The sequence below is a fragment of the Siphateles boraxobius genome, unplaced genomic scaffold (assembly GCF_051911475.1).
Source record: "Siphateles boraxobius isolate OS27281-9 unplaced genomic scaffold, OSU_SipBor_1 11, whole genome shotgun sequence".
NCBI classification, from domain to species: domain Eukaryota; kingdom Metazoa; phylum Chordata; class Actinopteri; order Cypriniformes; family Leuciscidae; genus Siphateles; species Siphateles boraxobius.
Genome location: NW_027508711.1, coordinates 8,447,980 through 8,471,305, shown reverse-complemented (window position 1 = coordinate 8,471,305; position 23,326 = coordinate 8,447,980). Strand labels below are relative to the sequence as shown.

At 37.6% G+C, this 23,326-nt stretch overlaps 2 protein-coding genes and 1 long non-coding RNA gene across 4 annotated transcripts; all 3 read left to right on the top strand.

Annotated features, from left to right (window-relative positions):
• The first annotated feature begins 851 nt into the window (after nt 1–851).
• On the top strand, nt 852–8,103 carry serpinf2a (serpin peptidase inhibitor, clade F (alpha-2 antiplasmin, pigment epithelium derived factor), member 2a). Of its 2 annotated transcripts, none has more exons than XM_077194833.1 (8): nt 852–995; nt 2,064–2,135; nt 2,274–2,466; nt 2,716–2,859; nt 3,019–3,207; nt 6,711–6,853; nt 6,970–7,174; nt 7,345–8,103. In XM_077194833.1, the coding sequence occupies exons 2-8, from the start codon at nt 2,079–2,081 to the stop codon at nt 7,788–7,790; spliced, it is 1,377 nt and encodes a 458-aa protein (XP_077050948.1). In that variant the 5' UTR covers nt 852–995; nt 2,064–2,078; the 3' UTR covers nt 7,791–8,103. The 2 variants fall into 2 exon arrangements, with proteins under 2 accessions (XP_077050948.1, XP_077050956.1); XM_077194841.1 differs by having other exon boundaries at nt 855–992.
• Nucleotides 8,104–8,616: 513 nt separating this feature from the next.
• On the top strand, nt 8,617–17,606 carry serpinf1 (serpin peptidase inhibitor, clade F (alpha-2 antiplasmin, pigment epithelium derived factor), member 1). The gene is made up of 8 exons (XM_077194819.1): nt 8,617–8,847; nt 9,832–9,895; nt 9,977–10,166; nt 10,277–10,432; nt 11,033–11,236; nt 11,540–11,679; nt 15,708–15,918; nt 16,020–17,606. Exons 2-8 carry the CDS (start codon nt 9,833–9,835, stop codon nt 16,283–16,285), a joined length of 1,230 nt encoding a protein of 409 aa, XP_077050934.1. The 5' UTR covers nt 8,617–8,847; nt 9,832; the 3' UTR covers nt 16,286–17,606.
• Nucleotides 17,607–19,222: 1,616 nt separating this feature from the next.
• On the top strand, nt 19,223–19,718 carry LOC143701495 (uncharacterized). Its single transcript, XR_013190117.1, has 2 exons — nt 19,223–19,424; nt 19,470–19,718. It is a non-coding gene; the product is annotated as an uncharacterized LOC143701495 (long non-coding RNA).
• Nucleotides 19,719–23,326: the final 3,608 nt, after the last annotated feature.

The following is a 23,326-nucleotide window of genomic DNA, read 5'->3' as shown; positions in this document are numbered from 1 at the left end:
AGGGCATTAGTGCTATTGGACATAAGCTACACTACTGTTGTATGGTGGGTTCTGAAAGTGACCTGTTGATGAACATTGTTTATTTAAGAATCAATGACGGATCGTTAAAATTCTCTCATTTATTTTGTATACTGTAATAAAATGGTACAGAAACATATTTTATAAAATTTCAAAATGCTATTATTTTTCATCATTTATATAACTATCAAATGTTATGGATATTTTAATAACCATTAATGACTTTTTCAGGTTGAGGCCTTGTTATAGATTAGTATGGTGGGCATTGAGTCTAACGGGGCGGGAGTAAGTATTCAAGGTTTTGTGTAGGTGGACAACTGGAACAGTACAGGGTACACTGGACAAATAAAGTCCATTTGAGGCTTTTGAAACTACTTGCAAACATTACAAATTCTGGTAGTACAATTGTGATAGCAGGATTTAATAACATCCTGGAAACTTTGCAATAAATGGTTTGTCACTTTAAAGTATTAGATACATATAATTACACAAAAGATTATCAAACTTAGCTAGAGGTAATCTATTTATTTAAGTTTGATAATTAAATAATTGTTGTTTGTTCATTTTTCATGGTCAGGGAATTAACAAGAATTTTAGTGCAATGTCTTTTGTTTGTTCATTCTTTTTCATATAATTGAAAATATGATTCATTGTAATATTGTTTATGTCCTTGGACACAGCCTCATTTAACAAACAACTGAATTATTGTTTGTACTTTCTTTTTTGGTGATATTACAGTTTTGGATTTCTATCACAAACTGAATAATCTCTATTTTGGTGGTGATTTGGTGGGCTCCTTGACCCAGGATCACATATATTAATATTTACATTTAAAACTAAATGGTGACAGAAGTCAGTGGATGATGAAACATTAACCAGCAGTACAGTGTCTGAGAGCATTCTACTCCAGTCATCTGTTCTGGATCTACATCATTCACTCTCCCTGTATTTATCACCACGTTCCTGTCAAAATCGTAGTAAGTTTATCTTTTTTTTTATTTTTATAAGTTGTCAATTGCCTAAATTTTTCATCGTCATCTGTGGCTTATTCATAAATAATCTGAAACACAGGCGTGTACGGTAGAAACAAGCTATGATAAATGTGGAAATATGTTTTTGCATAGCAAATTTTGCTAAATTATCTCAAATCCCTTAATTTTAAAAATGATATTTTATACATTATATGAATTAAATCATAAAGTGTCAACAAAAAGTTTAAAATTAGTATATTTTAAGGTATAGCACATTTAATCGTATGCTTTTTATGTGTTGACATGCAAATATTTTTGAAAACATCTTTTAATTTTATGAAGATATAGTCTAAGACAACTGACACTGAATTAAACAGTGTCAGTTTATACATTGACACTTTTTTGAAATTTGGAAGCAAACTGAAAACATTATATTTTATATTAAAATTATATAGTATTATTTTATAGTATAAAATATTATATTATTAAAGATTTAGTAAACTGCAATAAATAGCAGGATTTCCATAAGTTACTTGTTAAAATAAAATACTCTTTTTTTTACTGTTAAATCACTTCTGGCTTGAGCATTTTGCTATTTACTCTTGTGATGTGCTATGTGTGTTTTTGTCTCTAAGACACTTTTAAAGGGTTGTCAAAAAAACTCAAAAACAAACACTTAACATGCGAATTCAACAATGGTAACAAGGAGCAAAATATGGAATTTGCATCAACATTTATTCATGTCGCAGTGCATGCCGAAAACCTAAATAACTATCTAATCTGTAATTACAAGAAATTACTAAATATATCCACAATGCATAATGTTGCTATATCACAATAAACATTCATGGTATACAGTTGTCGTTTAGTAAATCTTTAAAAAAAAATTGACATCTTTTTTGTAAAAGTTTAATGTTACATTACAATGTATGGGGTGAGATCTTTACCTTATCTTTAGAGCTGGAATCACATACAATGATGTTCTAATGACATACTGTGAAATATCATGTTACTTGTTATTGTGGTGTAAAAACATCTGAAGATATCTGATCTGATCTGTTCTGTGTCTTCCAGGTCAAAAATAAGATCATGAAGCACTGCCTTTTAGTGCTTTTATTGTTCTGTTTCTTTAGGTTTGGACTGATGGTAAGAAACTCTCTGAGATATTAAATTATTTGCCAAATCTTGCTCATCCATATTGTTTGTTTCAAAAATTACGCACTACAGTAGTTCTTTTAAAAAGCACAGTCTTTTTACAATATGTTCTGGCCCTCTTCAATCCAGGCTTCTAATGAAACAGATGATGGCAAAGGGAATTGCAATGATGTCTTAAGCCTGGAGGCTCAACGAATAGTTGGTGGTGCAGTGGCTAAACTAGGATTGGCACTTTTAGAAAAACTTCAGCCTGGGTCTGAGCAACCGAATATAATCATATCACCCCTGAGTATTTCTCTTGCACTTGCTGAGCTTGCTTTAGGTGAGCAAACACATACACAAACACAAACAAATCATTGTCAACCATGCAAAGGGTCATTTTATAAATTTTAAGGTGTGTGTGTGTGTGTGTGTGTGTGTGTGTGTGTGTGTGTGTGTGTGTGTGTGTGTGTGTGTGTGTGTGTGTGTGTGTGTGTGTGTGTGTGTGTGTGTGTGTGTGTGTGTGTGTGTGTGTGTGTGTGTTTGTGTGTGTGTGTGTGTGTGTGTGTGTGTGTTCATTTAAAATCATTAGGTGCAAGGAACAAGACAGAAGAGAAGTTGTTGGAAATCCTTCAGGCAAAAGAGCTGCCACATTTTCATGAAACCTTAAGCTGTCTCCAAGAACAACTAACTGCTAAGGCTGTCAAGATGGCTTCTCGACTCTACCTCATACCAGGTGAAAAACTGATGGTTTGATTAAGCTAAACCTGACATTACTGGAAGATTATTTTGAGCTTGAGGTTCAGAATAAACCATGTGCTAATGTAATGTGTAAGTTTTGTTGGGGTTACTGGTGCTTTTTGTCGATTCTGTAGTTGCTTTTGTCTTTGAGAAGGTTTTAGGGTGAACCAGGACTTTGTGGACAGAGCTTTCTACTTGTACAAATCCGAACCTGCACAACTGACCTCCATTGAAGAAGTCAATCGTTGGGTGGAGGAAGCCACCAAAGGTCACATAACCAACTTTATAACCAGTCTTCCACCAAATGTTGCTCTAATGTTGATTAACGCCATTCATTTTAAAGGTTGGTCTGCATTTAAGCTGTCATAACTTAGATAAAATATATAACAGAAGGATCAATAACATAATGCTCATTATTGTCCGGATTTATTAAATTATTATTATTATTAGAAATAATAGTGACTTGATTATAAATTTTCTATGATGAGCATTTTTTTAAAGTGTAACTAAACCCCTGGTCAGAGCCTGACTCCACCCACTGGTAATATTTGAAAAATGCTGGAAAAGTGGGCAGAGCCCAGCAGAGATAGAGGGGATGAACCGAGGGCGGGGCTTGAGTGGGGGGTGGGGTATGCGTGCACTTGAGACCCGCAGTGACGGATTAATTGACAGCTGCTGTCAGACTCGCTAAAATGGAGAGCAACTGGAGTGACGCAAGTAGCTTTGCAACAGAGCGGTCATTTGAAGTTGAGGGCTTTTCTCCCCACCTTCACCTGAAGTGAAGGATGTTGAATTGTCTGTGTGGACACAGGGCCAGAGCCATATCAATTCGAGCCTCTCAAACTGCGGTCTAAACTCCCACATCTTATATTCAGTTATTTTGAGGTAATTCTTTCCAGGATTATTATTACTACTACGTTCAGTATATTTTGCTGCTATGTGAAAAAAATATTCAGCAAAACGCGCATTTGTCGACACCAGAGGGTTAACTTTAGCCTAAGGAACATAAATTGTGATTAAAAATATATGCTCACTCACATCATGACGATCGTTTTCAATACTCGTAATTCCAACTCCTGACTCGCTACAGTAGTTTTGACGGAACCAGACGCTTTTATACCAGGGGCTGCCAAGGGCGTGGTGAGCTCGCACCAAGTGCGTGACAGAGTTCTGTCACAGAGTACCCCTACTTTCAGGAGCTTTCTGTTTAACCTGAAGAGGGCAGCACTCAGATGTTTTTACACCATATATTTGAAAATGAAAACACTTTATACCCAAATGTCAAAAAATTTACTCGAATCAAAGAACAGCATTTATGAAGCTCGATTCTTACAGATCATTAACTAAAAAAAGTTGTCTTAGTGTTTAGTTACCCTTTAATTTCAGGGTTAAAATTAAAGTATTTTTTGGAGAATGTAAAATATCAGGGTGATACAACTGTCCTGATATCATAATGAAGAAAGTTTCAAAAAATTATTATTTATTGTTATTATTAATACTTCTCAAAACTTATGATACATATGAAGTAATACATCATTGTATGAAATAATACTTTTGAAAATATCTTTTGAAAATGAAGATTAAAATGTGTACACTCACATGTATTCAAGGTGTAAGGAAAACACCTTGAGGGAACTTAGATGCTGCATCATTGCATTGATGGTATGGGAACGCCTTAAGTGTGCACCGGTGTCTGAAGCAAGTGTGAAATCACTCCAAACCTATTGGCTTACAGAGGTCAGGTGAGAAAGCATAGCAAACCATCAAAACCATAAAAGGGCAAGTACGTCACAAATGAGAGTCAGACATCTGTTCCCCATGGTTCGGGTTCCATGTTTACCGAAGCAGTGCAGCGGCTTCAGTCATGAGGATTGCATGTTGAATTGGTTGAGCTGAGCTTCAGAGGGGTGTTCCCCTTTCTCTTGCTCTGTCTCCCAACTCCGTGTCCCATTTTGTATCTGGAAGCTCTGCGAATTCTTCTGATCCAAATTGAGAACTATTAATTAAATGAAAAAATAAATGTAACATGTGTGCCATCATTCCTTTGCTATAACATTTGAGGGATGACGCTCACAATCTGTGTGACAAGCAAATTATCAAGGTGGATGCCTCTTTTGCAGGCTGGGGTGCGGTCTTAGATGGCTTCTGACCGGCCTAAGTATGGTTTGTGGATTTAGTGTCTCTCCTGGAAACCTCACCTTGGGAGATTCTGACCAGGAAGGATCTTCTGTCCCAGGTTCAGGGGACAATCTTTCAACCCCGGGTCAGAGATTTGGAAGCTGTGAGTCTGGACCCTGGGGGATACCAGCTCATAGATTCTGGTCTATTAACTGAAGTTCTTGATACCATTCTTAATGCTCAGTCTCCCTCTACTAGGTGACTTTATGCTCATAAATGGCATCTATTTCCATCATGGTGTGAACAGTTTCATCAACCCAGTTGACTGCCCAGTTGGTTCAGTACTGAAGTTTCTTCAAGAGCATCTCTTAGCAGGACTGACCCCTGCTACCCTAAAGGTGTCTGTGGCCACTATTTTGACTTGGGACATTAACATTGATGGGGCTTCGGTGGGGAAGCATGTCCTGGTGTCCGGGTTCCTGTGCGCAGCCAGCGAGATGGGATCTCTCTATTATTTTGAAGGGTTGTTGGATGCTCCCTTTGGAGTCAGCCTCAGAGAAGCTTCTGACTCTTAAGGTGGGTCGGCTAGTAGCTATAACTTCTCTTTAGAGGGTAGGAGATTTGCAGGCCCTGTCATTTGCCTCCTACTGTCTTGATTCTGCCCATGGGCTAAACTACATTCCAAAATTGCTTTCATCACTATTTCATCCTATAGTTCTTCAAGCATTCTCCCCTCCACCATTTGACTCATCAGAGCAGGAGAGATTGAATGGATTTTGTCCATTCCGTGCCCTTATTACTTATGTCCACCGGTCAGGCAAGTTGCGTAAAAATCATCAACCGTTTGTCTGCTTTGGGGAGTGGTTTCAGATGTCGATTCTCTCGCCTCTAGGAATCAGAGCTCATTCTACTTGTGTGGCTACCTCAAAGGCATTGGCAAAAGGTGGTCTTTGCGAGATGTTTGTGCTGTGGCAAACTGGTCCTCTCCGCTCCCATTCATCAGGTTTTATAGTGTGGATGTGAATGCGACCCCAGGATCTCAAGTATTTTAGGGCTGATTCTTCCTGTAACGACAGTTACATTGGTATTATTGGTATTATTGTTCCCAAATCGTAAATGTAATGATGCAGCATCGAAGTTCCCTTTAAAAAGGGAATGTCTAAGGGTTATGTATGTAACCTGATTCCCTGGGATGGGAACGAGACGCTGCATCATGTTGCCATTTTTCAAATACGCCTGCATGGCTTATTCAGACAATTCAAATCTGGGGATTCTATGACGAAGATGCACTTTTATGTTCTTGCACTATGCTTTGTCGCCAATAGGATTTGAGTGATTTCAAACATGCTTCAGACCCCGGTTCATGCTGAAGCCGTTCCCATAGTGCTCACGCAATGACACAGTGTCTTGTTCCCATCTCAGGAACCGGGTTACATACGTAACCCTGAGACATTGTTACTATTTTTTACCTTGATGGTTACACCACATGACGTTTTACAGTCATTAAAGTTTTACTTTGTTTAAGTTTTTAAAAGCCATATGTAACACTGTCTGAGAACTTGAAAGATGTTTAATTTAGATTTTTAAAAGATTGTTTTATTTTATTTTAAGATACTATTATTATTCATTGCCCCCATAAATTAAAAAGAGGTACTGTAAGTGGAAATGTAGGAGAAATAATGCAGCTTCATGTTCAAAATAAGCAAATAAGCATGTCTTTTCTCTTAGGAGAGTGGCAATCCCGTTTTGATTCCAAGTTCACTGTAAAGGATATCTTTTACATTGACAAAAAAACCTCTGTAAAAGTGGACATGATGATGGGATCCAAATATCCACTCAGCATGTTTGTAGATAGAAAAGACGGCACACAGGTAATCTAGCTGTTTTGTAATTTTGTATCGTAATTGGAATGGATCAGTATTTTGTTTTAGCCAAAAGCCTGAAGATAGAGAAATTTGATTTGGTTTGATATTCATACTGCCTTTAGGTTGCAAGGTTTCCTTTTCAAGGAAATATGAGTCTTCTGGTGGTAATGCCAATGCCAGTGCCTGGAAATCTGTCAAACACGGCTGCCAAGCTCAACATATCGGACCTGTATAAACAGTTTCAAAGTAAGAAGTCCATGCATGTGAAACTACCCAGATTCAAACTTGAGTTCAAGCAAGATCTGCAACAAGCACTCACAAGCATGGGTAAGATAAAAAACAGCTAAATATACATGTTCTCGATTGACATTTGGTAAAATCTGCCCTTATAAGGCGATGTCCTTTGGTCTACATGAAGTCAATCAATTTTGTTGCGAAGTGAGGGTTAATAATTCAGTAAAACAGAACTGTCACTCACACTCATCTGTTTCATTTAGGTCTGGGTTTGCTGTTTACTGGGCCTGACTTATCTAGAATCTCACCAGGTGCATTAGTGGTTTCGGGTGTACAACATGCCTCAAGCATGGAGCTGAGCGAGGAGGGGGCTGAAGCTTCAGCTGCAACCGCTGTCACTTTAGTACGTACCGTTCCTACTTTTGCAGTCAACATGCCGTTCATCTTCGCACTGGTGGATGATGCCTCTTACACGCCTCTCTTCCTGGGTATTGTTACCAACCCTAACCCTGGAGCGACAACGGAACAAAGTGATGACCCAAAAACTGAAACTGAAAGCAGCATGAAGCGAAGCAAAATGCCCCGGAGCGATGGGACACTAAATGATGGTCCACATAGGGAAAATATGCTAAGTTACATGTTAAATATGTGGAAGGACACAGTTCCTCAGCAGTTCCTTGGACATCAGGAGATGGAGGATGGGAACTAATGATAAGATGGATCTGTCCATATTACAGAACATATTTTGACAACTGTAATGTGAAATGCAGGGTGTTGTTGTTCATGGCCTGCCCTATGATTGATGGAGTTTAAATGGAAAATGTTCAATAGCATCTACCCTGACTAAGGTTTATGTAAGGGATAATGTATAGTCGGTCACTACTGTAAAATAACCTCAGGCAGGGTGATCAAGAGCCCAACATGTGTTCATTTTGCAATAATGATTGATTTGACTACATTTTCTCAGGTTGGCCTATTGCATGGCTATTTGCCAAATAAAATAAATATATGGACATGAAAAATTGATTTGAGTTGAAATTATTTTATAGTGTGTTGACGTTGGAAAACGACCATTATATTGAAATATTTTTCGACTAGTGCCACAATTGACCAATCCGAATCAAGTAATTTAGGGACCTGAGTAAATGCAAACCTGTTATAACCCAATCCCCACCCAAACCCCCTCTAATTATTAAACATGTGCAGATAAACAATTGCACATATAATTGCATTTCTATAAAGCTAAAATATAAAACTATATGCAATAAATGTAGGCATAATAGTAAAACAATAGTATCAAAAAATAGTATCAAAATCTGTTTCTCAGTAGCCTACAATTAATTTTAAAACAAACAGCAAAAAATAAACGAAACGGGAGTTTTTTTTTCTCCTAATACTAAAGTAATTCATTCTTTATTATGACCTGACGCACAAAAGTAATAACTAACTTAATCTGCAAAAAAAAAAAAAAAATTTGGTTAGGGAATATTTAAAAAAAGAAGAATCGTTTATGCACTGAAACTGATATTTTTTTTAGTTGTCACATGTTGTCAACGATCAGTACGAATCTGAACAAATCTTTTGGTGAACGGAAAAGACTCGAGTCAATCCTCACCACTATCTCCTCAGAAGTTTCAGACCACCTTCTAGCGTCAGCAAAGGGCGGGATTCTTCACTGAAACACTGCTGAGGCATCTGCTCGAGCACAGTTGGCGAAGAGCTGTGAGCTGAGAATCTGCACGAGACGACAGTGAAGTAGAAAACAGGTCAGACCATTTTAAAAATCAATACGTGTTGTAATCTTAGAAACACAGTTATTTCATACATATTGTAAAATGTATTATAATTATTGTTTATTTTTTTCTAGCGGCAGAGTTCTCTTCTTTAATAGGACTGTTCTGGTTTGTTATAAACACAACATCTCGTTTGCTTTTAGGAATAGGAATCTTCTGTAAAAAAATAGTGTAAAAAAACTGCTATAGCCTATAATTTCATATCTTTCATCCTAAAGTTTTTTTCCCTCCTAATGATTATTATTATTTCTTTTTTTTTACTGCATGCAAAGTTTCACAAATATGTCTTTTTCAGATTGTAGGTGTGGAATGTGAAGCCCAGCCCAGTGGATTTGGAATAACGCTCAGCTCTTTTACTGCGTGGCAGATGCAGTGAGGGAGCCATTTAGATGAATGAGAAAATATTAGTGTTAGGCTTTTTTTTCTTTCTTCTTCCATTGATGAACAAGAACTCAGCAAGATAGTTTAATGGCAACCAGATGTGCTGAAGGAACGTGGGAAAGTTTTAGGCCTTGTTGGAAACTTCTGCAGGAACAATTCTTGAACCTGTTCCTAAAGTTAAAAGTTTTATGCAAAGGATGGGGTGTTCATTTATATTTTCCGTTTTATTGCAAATGTTTGGGGCCATATTATATAAATCATATAGATCATAAAAAATGAATTTAGACCAAACAATTTTAGGAATAAAGAAATATTATTTTGAATGGATCTATATAGTATTAAGTAGATGATATTTATTATTATTATTTGGTCATTCTGTTTATAACACAAATCAGTTGATCTAATCCCTTTTTTTAATGTATTCCTACACTGGTGGTAAACAAAAATTATTAAGAGGTTGGTGTCAAGAGTTTTTTTTTTTCAGGTGATAAGCAACGAGATCTGCAGGTTTTTCATCTGTCACAAAACATGGCGTTGCCATCACTGATTCACAGCTTCTATCTTTGTATTTATCAGGATGAGGAAGGTAGTCCAGCTGTTGGGTTTATGGAGTCTTCTCTCCATCTCACATGCTCAGTTGGTGAGTAGTACTTCATGAGTCCTCAGATGCTTTCTCTTCTTATGTCATTCCACTGTCTGTAACTGTCCAATCCTGCTACAGACAGATAGAGCGGAGCCTGAAGGTGAGGAAGAGGTGGTTGACCTTTTTACCACACCACGCACCAAGCTCGCTGCCGCAACCTCTGATTTTGGCTACAACCTGTTCCGTCAGCTGGCAGCACGTGACCCCAAGGCCAGCGTCTTCCTATCCCCCACGAGTATCTCAGCAGCATTCACACAGCTTTCAATGGGTGAGGCTCTGCTCCTCTATGGAAGGTTATGCTTTTCTTGCTGCGGGGCCAATCACCCAATTTTTAAGGCTTGAGTTCAGCCATCTTAAATTTGGTATTATCTATCCTAGGGGCATCTGAACGGGCAGAGAAGCAGATTTACAGGGCCCTACGCTATCACACCCTGCAAGACAGTCAGCTCCATGACACCCTGAGAGACCTTCTCTCCTCACTCAGGGCATCTGCCAAGGGCTTCAAGTCAGCAGAACGGATCCTTTTGGCTAAAAGTGGGTGTTTGTCATTTTGAAATGGGTGTGTTTGCGTGTGTTCAAGAATATGACAGCATTTTGGTGCCACGTAAACAAAAACAAAAATCTAAGATTACGAGAATAAAGTTATAATATTTTGAGAAAAAAGTTAAAATTACACAAATAAAGCAATATGGGAATACAATCATAGCGATACAAGATTAAAGTCATAATATATAGAAAATTAAGTCATAGCATTGTGAGATTGAAGTTGTAATATTTTGAGAATATAGTCAAACTTATTAGATCAAAGTCATAGAAATACAAGAATTGTATTCATGTAAGTCTTAGCAATATTAAATTAAAGTTGTAATATTTTGAGAATAAAGAAGAAATCATAAAAAGTGAAACCATTGTGAGATTCAAGTCAGAATTACGAGGACAAAGTTGTACCAATAGAAGAATAAAGTATTTAATTTATTTATTAGGGACTTTATTCTCATAATTATAACTCTATTCTCCAAAAAATACGACTTTACTTTTGTAATCTTAATTTTTTTTTTATGTAACCTTAAAGTGCTGTTGTACAAGAGAGAGTGAAGAGCTGTACATGTGTTCTTTCATCCCTGTGTGTTTCAGAACTCCGTCTCAGGCTGGAATACCTCAACAGTGTAGAGAAGCAATATGGGGTGCGGCCTCAAACTCTTGCCGGTGGACCGCGGGACCTCAAGACTGTTAATGATTGGTTTAAACAGCAGACTGGCGGAAAAGTAGAACAAGTTGTTCCTTCCCCACTTTCTCGTAAAACAGCTGTGCTGCCTGTGGGAGCAGCCTCCTTCAATGGTAAATGGGCTCTGATTCGTTCTCTGCTATTGTATACTCATACAGAATGTACTTTAACAGAGACAGTATAAGGGGGAGGAGATGGACCACTCATAGCAAAATGAATGTGAGCATGAAAATGTGCAATGCATGTTAATTTGGCCAACCTGAAAAAAAAAAAAAAATTTTAATTGAGAGCTATTGGTTTATTGTGACATTGCTGTGACATTTAAAATGTTACTGAAAATTAATCTTCACTTAGTGTTTTAGATTTATGTCTTTCTCCCAGCAGTGATATGAGTGCTTTTTATTGACTTTTTGCAGGTAAATGGATAACTAGGTTCAGCAAAACTAATAAGATGGAGAACTTCCAAAGAGATGGAGAAGCGCCAACTCTCATTCCCATGATGGAGCAGGAGAATTACCCAGTGAAGATGGGTATTGACCCTGACCTTGGCTGCACGGTATCAGTACCTGTATTATGCATGTACTATTTATCAGTGGTTGGTGGAGCAGTGACTACGTTAACATGCAGCCAATAACCCGTTCAAAACCGGGATATTAGCATAAACCCGGTCACGCAAGGCCATTTAAACACCGGCAAAAACCCGAATATGCTCATATCCCGGATTTTAAAAACCCGGATATGATACCTGGGGTACCCCTTTTCTAAGGTCTAGGGTTGAAGGCAGTATTTTTGGTGGATAACAAGTTAAAAATTGGACTGTTCCTCACAACAAGCTATTGTATGAGTTCAGAAGACTTGGAATACAGATCACACATAATAGTAACTTTGATGATATCTATTTATAAAGTTCTGTCATGAAACTCCAGATGGTGCAGGCTAATGGGTCCTTAACTCAATCTGCTTGCAGTCACATCATTCTCTATAGGGCACAGCTGATTGGTTCCTGCTGTATCAGTAGCCAATGGGCTTGCTGCTCGACCTTCAAATATTGGTCAGCATTTTCTGTAGCAGTTGCAGCGTGCTTTCAGAAATCCTCTGAATTTCATCATCTAAGATAAGTGAACAGTCTTCCTTATGTATATCGCCATGCATATTGTATGGTCTGCTTTATTAATTCCTTATGAAGTAACCATTCACAAGGTTTAAAATTATCTATCATTTTAACAGTCCCGTTTTAATGCTTAGAGTGAGTTTCTTAGCAAATAAGCAGCTGTCAAAGCATTGCTGGCATGCGAACTTGTAAAGTGAAATACAGCAGCAGCATGTATAGCAAATTCAAATAGCAATGTTAGCAAATATGTAAGCTACTGGGGTCAGGGGTATAGTGGGGGCACAAAAATGTCTTCTGCGTATGTCACAATTTAAGGGTAAATCCGTCCCTAATCATGAGTAATTCCCTCATGTTCATTCAATCACCGATCTAATGGGATATTTATTATCGCTAATAATGCCATAAACTAATCTGCAGAATGGAGTGTTTTATAGCGCTAATATGAATGGTTGACACAATCGGTTGCCAATTAATGTGAGGAAAGGATCTGGGTGCAGCAGTAAACAGTCCTTTTATTCAAACAAATCACTAGAAACAAAATACTTTTCTAATAAACAGGATCAGAACAACCGGTCGGTTAAAATGCAACGTAAACTGACGATCAACTGAAAGAAACACAGAGCTTAAATATCTAAGCAAAAAAATCAAGAAAACGAGACACACAGAATCAAACAATGAGAAACCAAGGTAACTGAACAGCACATGAAATGAATGATGAAAATTGATTGAAAACAAATACACAGAACTGAAATGCACAACCAAAACCAGATTATGTTTTGGTGGTAGATCATCTGAGTCATCACTGAATCATCACCTTTGTCATCTCCTTTGTTACCTGTGTTATGGGGTATTTTCTATGACATACACTTGGCTTGTATTGTTCAGTCTTCATTGTCACCTGCCCAATTAAGGGGTATTTTATATATGCTATTTTGTACAGCAGCAGCGTGTCTTGTACGCATGTATTGGCAGTAGCAAGTCCCGTCAGCAGCAGCAGCAGCAATAACAGCGATAAAAAAAAAACAGCCTGTCCTTTTAGTGTTCTGGTGATTAAAGTCATGCAACACATAATGTCAGAAATGTCAGAGTTTCAATTTTTTATGGAATACGGCAGTATTTATATTATTATGATGATTATCCCTGTACATTACTTTTCAAAATTCAAATGCCCTTGTAATCTTTAATTTTAGTAAATTCCCCCCTGAAATCTCAGCAATAGCAATTCTCTACATATTTTTTCTTGTTCAAGAAGCTGTATCAATCAGAATACACTACCCAGGCCCCCCCAAAAAAGTCGCCAGTCGGATTTATAGACGAATGCTTAAGAGTCTATGATTGGATCATTATTGCAGTGATTATCATGTTTCTAGCATGCTATATGTTTGGGAACAGTTTTTTTAACCCTAATTGATGGAGTGTGATGCTTTTCTTTTCTTAAACAAGCATGTAGCAAGACACATCAAGGCCATATTCCAGGATGACATTGTCAAGACTCATCAGGCTCAAACTGTGAAAGAATGGTTGGGAGGAGCATGAAGAATCATTTTCACACATGAATTGGCACCTCTGAGTCCAGACCTTAAAATCATTGAAAGTCTTTGGGATGTGCTGGAGAAGACTTTAAAGAGTGCTCGACTCTCCCCTTGTCAATACAAGATCTTGACCAAAAAATGATGAAAATAATGTCACAACTTTTATTTCCATCAAGAGGTAAATACATTTTTGGTCAAGATCTTGTTAGGGTTAATATAAATGTCTCCAAAAATATAACATGCTATAAACATAATACACAGTAATAATTATCCTGTTATAGACTCTTAAGTATTTGCCTATTTAAATCCATAAAGCGACTTTTTTTGGCAAGTAAGTGTATGTCCCAATGGGGAAGAGAAGACTATCAAAACTTCTGTTTCATTCCAACTTTGAAGGTGCACTCAGTAAGTTTTTGTCAAGTCATCATAAAAATAAAATAAAAAAAAAATGGAATTACACTATTACACTGACACCCAGTGGTGTGGAGGCAGCCCCATGCAAACGTAAAAATGTGGTCAATTTTTCTCATTTTGAATTATATATTGGCTATGTATGTAGGTGTTGCCTTTTTATTTATAAACAGCAGTAAAAACTCTTAATGAGTTAAATTGACTGATACCTTTGCCTTTATGTAAGCCTAAGGAAGGTCAGTTGACCTACACACAGTAATGATGCAAGTTTAAGTAGTACTGTATGTTAGGGCTGGGGCGGAATGGATTTTTTTCTAACCGCGGTTGAAAAGCAAGTAAATATTCCATATTTATGTTTACGTAATATAATGATATTTTTTATTTAATCTATGTCGATTAAATGAAAAGTGAACAGCATGAGTAAGATAGGATCATAAGATGGGTCAGACATGATTTTGACCACTTTATTAAGTTTTGTTTTGTAGAAAGCCTTTCTTTAAATTAAATTTCCTTTTGTATAAATTGTATCATAATTTTAATCACCGTTTCATTAACTAATTGCTTGGAATTAATAAATAAGAAGCAAATATAGCAGAAATATAATCAGGAGGACATGGAAGCGCCGGTGCTCTTGCGCGTGAACTGGAGCTCGTCTCATAAATGAACCGAAACTCGGCGTATAGGCTAGGCCTACTTGCCTCACAGACATGAGAAATAAATAGAAAGCTTAAAATTTCTACTTTTAAACAAAATTCAAAATGAAATGATAAAATTTTAGGCTACAGTAGCCTAGTCAGGTAAGGTCAGGTTTGCCGATGTGGCTATTTATTTATAGGCTATTTATTTATTTATTTTTATCCCTGTGCGCCTATCGGAGACGGAGTTCACTGCTGATATTCTGGGGATACAACATAGCCAATAGGCTATACTAGGGACTTTAGCCTTTAAATAGCTTTGTTGCGTTGGATCAGTCTCCTTTCTAGAACAGCCAAGAGCTTTCTAGCCTCACGGCAGCAGCGCCTCGCATCGCTCATGGACCTTAAAACAGTAAGCGCCGCGGATGCGGTTTCGAAAATTGATCAAAAAACGTTGGTGCGGACAGATGATGAGTTTTGTGATGCGGTTGCGGATGAAATAATAATAGCCCATCCACGCATCTCTAATACGAATGGAATGTTATTATGTGTCATGGAACATTGCGCTCCCCAACTCGCGAAAGGTCGGATTTGCTTTAGTTTTGTTTAGAAAACCTTGAATCCATGTAAGACATATCATTAGACATAATCCATGTCGTTAGAATCAATGAATCCATGTCATTAGACACAATTACAGACATGACTAAATGCAGGCCAATGTTTTCTTTTCTTTTTTATTCTTTTTTTTGTTTTTGCGGTGATGACGGCGACGAGCTCAGACCTGCGGATGGAGTCACGTGACCGCAGTATTGCGGTAATGCGGTAACCGTCCCAGTCCTACTGTATGTGGGATCTATACTTTTTTATTTATTTGCTATGTGCTCATCTCATACAGATAGCCCAGGTTCCTATGGAGGATGGAGTGAGCATGTATTTCTTCTTGCCCGATGAGGTGACTCAGAATCTGACTCTTATAGAGGAAGCACTTACTGCTGAATTTGTCCAGGACCTCTCCAATACCCTCCACGCAGTGCAGGTGCTGCTTACTCTTCCTGTTATCAAACTCAGCTACAGGACAGACCTGCTGCCTTCCCTCTCTGACCTGGGTGAGGCATAACCACCATTCCAAAGTTTTTGGTAGCTAGTCAGTTTGTTTTCTTATACAATTGTTACTGTAGATAGTTACAAATCATTTTCCTTTTTTCAGGTCTGTCTGAATGGTTGGCAGAGACAGACCTTATCAAAATCACCAGTCAGCCAGTCAAGTTAAATGGCGTCCAACATAAGGTTGTCATGGAGACGGCTCCAGAGGGTGCAGAGTATGCCAGCACCACCCCCACTGCGAGAGGCCAATCGCTGGCTCTAACGTATCGCGTGGACCGGCCTTTCCTCTTTCTAGTCAGGGATGAGCCATCAGGGGCACTTCTTTTTATTGGGAAAGTGCTGAACCCAAGGGACTTGAAAAGGGTATGAGAAAGACATACACATACATTCATAAAAACAAACAAATGAGAGACCAGTGACTTTATATGAGCTCATTTTAGACCAAATCTATTTACAAGAAATACATATTTTACATATATTCACTTGCATGGGTATTTGGAGCAAAAACCATCAATACAAACTCAAACATTAGGGGCTTTCGCACCAGGTAGTTCTAGGAACTAGTCAAAAGGGTGGTTCCCAGAGAACTAATGGTTCCCTTAGGAACATTTTCCTGGTTGCATTCGCACCGCCAACAAGTACTCTAAAGTGACGTAAGCCGCGCTTGTTGTGACCTTGATTTTGACGGCGCTGAGATCGACTGAGCCTGAGCTAACAGTGCTGGCATTCTCAGTCTTTATTAGTTCACTATCTGTCTAACAGTCCTGTCTAATACGTTAGATAGAACTGTTATACAAAGAAAGTAGACAGTAAATAAAAAGGTATTAGCGTATGCCGTGTGGTTGATGTCCAGTGTTGCTACCTGAGCAAAAAAACAAAATCATGTTTGGTTTAGTCCCCTGTTGGATTTTCACCTTAGCATAAAGGTTAAGAGGCCCATATATCACTGTTTTCCATGTTTGTGGAGTAAATATATTGGCTATCCGTGAGCTTACACTGCTTTTTTAAAAATGGCATGTGCTGGTGTTTCGCATGTGTTCGGCCAATCAGTGTACATTAACATCACTGGTAGTTCCTGTAGTTTTAGACCCTATTCTGAAGTAAGAGCTAAATTTGTTCTTCCAAAAGGAGTTCCAAGAACTAAAATCGTTCCTAGTTCCTGCAGTGCAAAAGTGCCAAAATCCTGCTACTTCCGCCAATAGTTCTAGAAACTATGAAAAGGATCCTCCGGTGCGAAAGCCCCTATTAGTATGTATACAAAATTCACAGTCAAGCTATACTTATGATGTTATGGTCCATTTGTGCTTTTTATTAAGGATATTTTATCGATAGATGTTCTGGATCTTATCGATGCAATCTAAATTAGTTTTGACACATAAGGACTTGAGGCTCATAAATCTGACTAACTTTTCACACGTTAGCAAAAAATGTTTCGGGTATTAACAGCTGTTATGTTGTTTATGAAATTGAGTATGGATCTCAAAAGCATGTTGTAATGGCAATCATCTTTTGTATAACATTTTATTTGAGTGTTCGATACATTATGATTTTAATTCGCAGTAAACTCAAATTAAGTTCAGTTGACATTCCCATATGTACATTTACAAGATTATTCTCAATGTGTATATTATGTTGGCTAAAATAAAAAAAAAGTAAAAAATAAATAAATAAAAAACACTTGCATTCAGTATTTTCTTGTCCCTTAATTTGTTTATTTAAATGCTTTAACAAGTGAAATGATAGATAGATTGCAAACACTGTTTCTTTGTAACTATTTGGTTTGAATTTAAATAATCCAGCTCTAAGTTCAGGTTTTTTGTTCGTGTGAGCATTCAAAACACTGAAGGCAAGGCCAATGAACTTCAGTGCAGCAGCTGACTGTCACTCCTTGTATTTTCAATGGAGCCACTGCTGGCATGACAACCCTAATACAGATAATCTATGTTCTTTTGGCTCCACACTCATAAGATGTTGAACTGTGATTTGAATTGGAAAGACTGAAAGAGGAACTTACTGAATTGCAGCCATCACAATTATGACATACAGTATACAGTATTTCAACAACAGTTGTTAACATTAGTAAACTACATCAGGTAACATGATAACAATAAAACAATACTTCTAATGAATTTATTAATCCTACTTAATGTTAATATCAATATTTTATCAACACATTCAGGGGCTTTTTACACAACACCATTTTCAACTTAAAGGGGTGATGTACTGAGAAATTAAATTTTCCTTGAGCTTTTGACATCTAAGAGGTCACCATATTATAAGAATATCCTGTAAGTTTCAGAACTGAAAACGTCCTTGTTAGTCCAATAAATGCTTTTATTGACACCAGGCGACTCGTTTTTCAAACTGGGGAACTATGACGTCAAAGAGGATAAAACACCACCCCTGCAGAAGAAGATCAACGCCTACTTCAACCCGGCCGGTTTAGCCCCGCCCACCGATTCGCGCATTACAGGCATAGCTAAATAACATAGGCCTACCTCGTGATGACAAATCGGATCGAGCTACCGAGCAGTAAACATGCCGTTTACTAAATATTGTGCAGTGCCTGGTTGTGGAAGAAGACAGTCGCTGCATAAGCTTCCTCTTGATTCCAATAGGAATGCATGGTTAAAATTTATTTTTAATGAGGTTCCAGCTGATGTGGGTAAAACATTGTCCGTTTGTTCGCTTCATTTCGCCGAGGACTGTTTTGTAAACAAGACACAGGTCGAGACAGGATTTGCAGACCGATTAAGATTGAAAAACGGTGCTGTGCCTTCTATATTGGATCTGACAGGAATGGTGCAACACGCTTATGTGAGTAAAATTTCTATAAAAACATTAAAGATAGCCTACATTAGAAGTAGCATAAACAATTAACAATAACTTACCACGCTGTCACAGGCTGAAGTATCCGTTGTATTTGAGGTGTTGTTGGTTCATTGTCCTGCGATTCGGGTTCGGACTCTGGGTCGAACATGTATGGGCGAATCATTCCGGTTGCCATTTTACAACATTGGAAGTTTTCAAAACAATTTCCCCCACGTGCACTGACGAGTGAGTTGAAACTCATTATTATGCAAAACTGTTATCCACTCACAGCAGTGGGCGTTTACTTCCAAGTCTTCAATGCGAGACGCCCATAAAAACCGAGCGTTTTTGAGCTAGGCTCAAAACTAGGGTAGAAAATAGCCTATTACTTATTCATTTTGATGTTTTTGAATGTAAAAACCAAGCGAACGTCATAAGTTGACCTCAGACAACAATATAATTTTTTTTAAAAAGCCAGTTCATGACCCCTTTAAAACTTTGGTCTGAAAAGGCAAACTTTTAACAATGGGATTCAAAGTTCAATTTTTTGAAAACGATATCGTCTCCATGTAAACTACAAAAACCTGAATTTGTGAAAACTGATGATGTTATGTGCATGCCAACTACTGGCCTGGTAGCGTAATACAATGTTTTTAATCGTTTTCACGGATTTGTGTGAAAGAGGATCAGTTTGACAGTTGACAGTTTGTTGTTGTCTGTCTACGAAAAATGCAAAGAAAAGGCTTTTCTGTTTTGAGTTCATCGTTGTCTTGTAAATGTACACTCAATCTTAGTTTTCATTGTCACCTTTTGTCTGAGTTCTAGTAATTTATAAGTTGTCATGGTTTGTTAGGCTACTATGCTAATTAGTTCTCACCTGTTCTGTTAATCATCATCTTCCTGTGTATTTAAGTTCCTTCAGTTCATTGTCTTGTGATAATATTACATATTATTCTTGTTCTCTTTGTGTTAAATATATTGTTCATTCTGCGTCATGCGTCATCCTTTGGATTTTACTACATCTCCTCCTGTGACAGTGTTGTTCATTGTTAGTTAATATTAAGTTAATGCCTTAACTAATAAAAGTGTTTCTGAGAAGAAACCTGTCTGAAAGCATTTAAACAGACTTTATAATAGTGGTTCCGAAACCTGGTCCTGAAAAACATAAGAGAATGGGCCAGGGCTTGCTGTTTAGCCTGTATTAATTTTCTTTAGAGCCATGTCTGTAATGCCTTTTACAACCAATGGATGGCGCCATAAGAAAGGTGATCGTACAACATTCAGACAAAACCAATAAATCATAAATTAATTAAATAGCTGTTTTAGTCTATATATAAATATAGTTTGTGAAACATTTTTTGTTTCAATTTTATCATTTTTCACTGTTTTCAACTTCATACTTTGAATACACTATTTGTATATACTATACAAGACTGTATACTATACATACTTGACATAAACATTACTTGTTTACACATGATTTACACAATCTATGTGTTTGAAATCAGTAAAGATGTAAGCTGTCCTTATACGTCATTCTTACAGCCCATACATATTTTTAAGTTAAGGATTATAATTCATAGCGAAAGTCACAATTTGTTTTCACCCTCTTGACACAAAAATGTTTCTTTTGACCTTGAAATATCTCTGTTACAAGGAAACATTTTATATTTCCTTGACAGGAAACACAGGAAACTCCTCGTGAACTCTTTCACAACAGGATGAAAGAAGGAAATGGTCTGAATAGCTTAAAGCTGTGTTCCAAAAATAAAAATCAGCCAACAAAAGAGCTTATCTAAATTACTGGTTTTAAAAGAAAAACGGTAAACCAACTTCACCAGAAAGACCATGATGGTAGGAACAATGACTATGCTGTTTTTTTTAAGCAGGGATTTGGCAAGTATTTGGCATGGGTTTAATCTTATGCAAGTCACAGAGGTAAAACTGTATGCATGAGATTTAGAGGGAAAATGTGAGCTTTCCCTTTCTTGCTGAGCAAACAATGGACGTCAGCAGTACTTCTGTCTGAAGTTCCCATGTGCTGTATTACTTGTTTTCTGGGTGAAAGGGAGCTGACATACTAATACTGCTTTTACATTTTCCTTTTAAGCATAATCCTGGATTTAAAAAAAATACAGTAAAACCTGCCATGTTAATGAACAAGAAGTTCACTGTGTTGTGTCAGCGTTTTTGTGTCATATGTGCAGCATACTGTAGTGTCACCAAAGGAAATCTTGACCAAACCACTGTTTTCAAAGTGGTTTCTGAACCCTCCCCGATCCTGAATTGGTTAAACAAATATAGTCTTGCAGCAAAATAACAACATGGGTTGAGCCAATGTTGGTAAATTCAGATTTAAGTTTATGTTGGTCAGCAGTGTTGCCAATTTAGTGAGACTAGATACAAATCTAATGACTTTTTGGACTGCTGGATAATGTAGTCAGTCATACTCTTTCCATTGTCTAAGAAAATACGTAAAAGAGAACAGCTTTATTGGACATACGGCTATATATTATATAAAAAACAGTGTGTGAGCAGGGATTAGGCTTTAGTTACTTTCCATTGAAAACAGTTGGCAACACTGTTGGTCAGGATGCTAAAAGCCAAGTATGTCAAATCAAGTCACCTTTGTTTATATAGCGTTTTATACAATACAGACTGTTTCAAAGAAGCATTACAGTGATAACAGGAAAATAATTCAATGGTGCATACAGAGTTATTTTCGGCTGTACAGCAGCTCTAAAAGAACATATATAGTGTCAGGGTTTAGCTGAAGTCAGTTATCTTCGTAAAGAGCATAAATTATTAAATTAGTTCATTTCTGCAGGATCCAGTAATGTCATAATCCAGCTCCGTTCAGTTCTCATCCAATAGTCTCATTGCAGTCAAACCAATAATGTTGAATATGGAAAAACATGTTGTATCCAGATGGTGTAGTTACGAAAATTTGGGAAATTGGGACATACTAACCAGCAGGCTTGCCAAGTCTTTGAAAAGTCTGTTTTTATAAAGGAGCTCAGAGGAGCTAAAAGGCTCTACACCAGTGCCGCTTCCTCACAAAATTCATCATCCAGAACAGTTTTAAAATTGGTAAAATATAAATGGGTAAAATATTTCAAGTCAGACCTTTAAACAGAAGAACAAAAATCAACCCACAGCAATGGTTTAAAGTCCCAGTGAAATCAAAACAATTCCTGTTTTTAATGGGATATTGCAATATTTATTGTAAGTGATTTATCTACACATCAATTTTTTTTAGATCACATGCCCTCATAATCTTTCATCAAAATAAATTCCCCTCCCTCTTGCATAAACATCTCCTCTCTTCTCTGATGACATGTTTACTGGCATGAGGGCGGGACAATATGTCATGATATCACAGCAATAGTAACCCATAAGACTGTAAAAAAAAAAAATATGGATGTAGTGTCCGTGACGTCACCCATTGGTTTTTTTGAAGAGTATTTTTGTAGCCCAAAGTGGGCGGAGTCGGCCGTCGCAATCTTGGCAGCGCGTCACCGCATGTCACTCCCAGATAACCAAAAATGAACAAAGAGGCAGGATTAGCTGAGGTGACGTGACAGCTAACAGACAGCAGACAACCGACTAGTAGTGACAGCAGCGGCAATCCACCTGTCACTCAAGTGGTCACGCCCTTGATTATGGCTTAATATAATTTTAATGAATGAATTATAAAAAAATCACCCCCTCACAGTTGTCATGAAGGACAAAATATAGACCAAAACCACTTTTTGTACCAGGCTGTTGTTGTGTTGAGAAGTATATAATACGTGATGTTCAATTCATAATAATTGCTTACTATAACACATGTAATGTGGAACTGTACCACTAGGGGCTAATTATTGAGTAATGAAAAAGAAGAAGAAGAAAGTTTGAGTGTGAGTTGTACACAGCATGGAGTGTGTTATGTGAAAGGTTGAAAACACTACAAATTGGCGACGAGGATGAGCGCTTCAGTGGCCAGAGACACTCAGACGAGTGGTCTTGCTGCACTGCTTGTGGACGGAAGGCCAGCGTCTGTTTTATACTCTGCCAGATAGGGGGAACTACATTTGATGAAGCAATGGCTGCACTTCTGAAACACTTTGTGCCTAAAGTTAACATCGTAGCATGCCAAAACACGTTCAGACAACGTGTGCAAAGAGCGGATGAGACTATCATGCAGTATATTGCCGCTTTAAGAACGTTAGCAGACCCTTGTTCGTTCGGGCAAATGGAGAGTGAGATGCTCCTTGATCAGTTGATCGCTAATGTGTCGTTGACTGCAGTAAAGGACAAATTACTGTTGGAGGATGATCTCACTCTAGAGAAAGCAACTACAATCACATTTCAAGTGGAAGCTGCAGTTAAAAATTCGTCATTACTCTGTAATTCCACTGCTACTGCTATGAAGTCGGTACAAGCTATTAGTATGGATACTAAGTACGGCAGAGGGGGAAAAGGTGCATGCTCAACTAAGAAGTTACAGGCTGCTCAGAGACGATCAGAGGATCGAAAACAAACAGCGTTTGTTGACAACACCAACGTTGACAGTGCTTCAGATGTGGATCGGACAAACATCTGGCAAATGATAAAAAC

Bases quoted from the DNA above. Each gene is read 5' to 3' on its own strand.
- serpinf2a (XM_077194833.1), top strand. From the start codon at position 2,079: ATGAAGCACTGCCTTTTAGTGCTTTTATTGTTCTGTTTCTTTAGGTTT. The intron at 2,860-3,018 runs GTGAAAAACTGA...GTCTTTGAGAAG, and splicing joins TCGACTCTACCTCATACCAG to GTTTTAGGGTGAACCAGGAC. The intron at 7,175-7,344 runs GTAAGATAAAAA...TGTTTCATTTAG, and splicing joins ACAAGCACTCACAAGCATGG to GTCTGGGTTTGCTGTTTACT.
- serpinf1 (XM_077194819.1), top strand. From the start codon at position 9,833: ATGAGGAAGGTAGTCCAGCTGTTGGGTTTATGGAGTCTTCTCTCCATC. The intron at 9,896-9,976 runs GTGAGTAGTACT...ATCCTGCTACAG, and splicing joins CCATCTCACATGCTCAGTTG to ACAGATAGAGCGGAGCCTGA. The intron at 15,919-16,019 runs GTGAGGCATAAC...TCCTTTTTTCAG, and splicing joins GCCTTCCCTCTCTGACCTGG to GTCTGTCTGAATGGTTGGCA.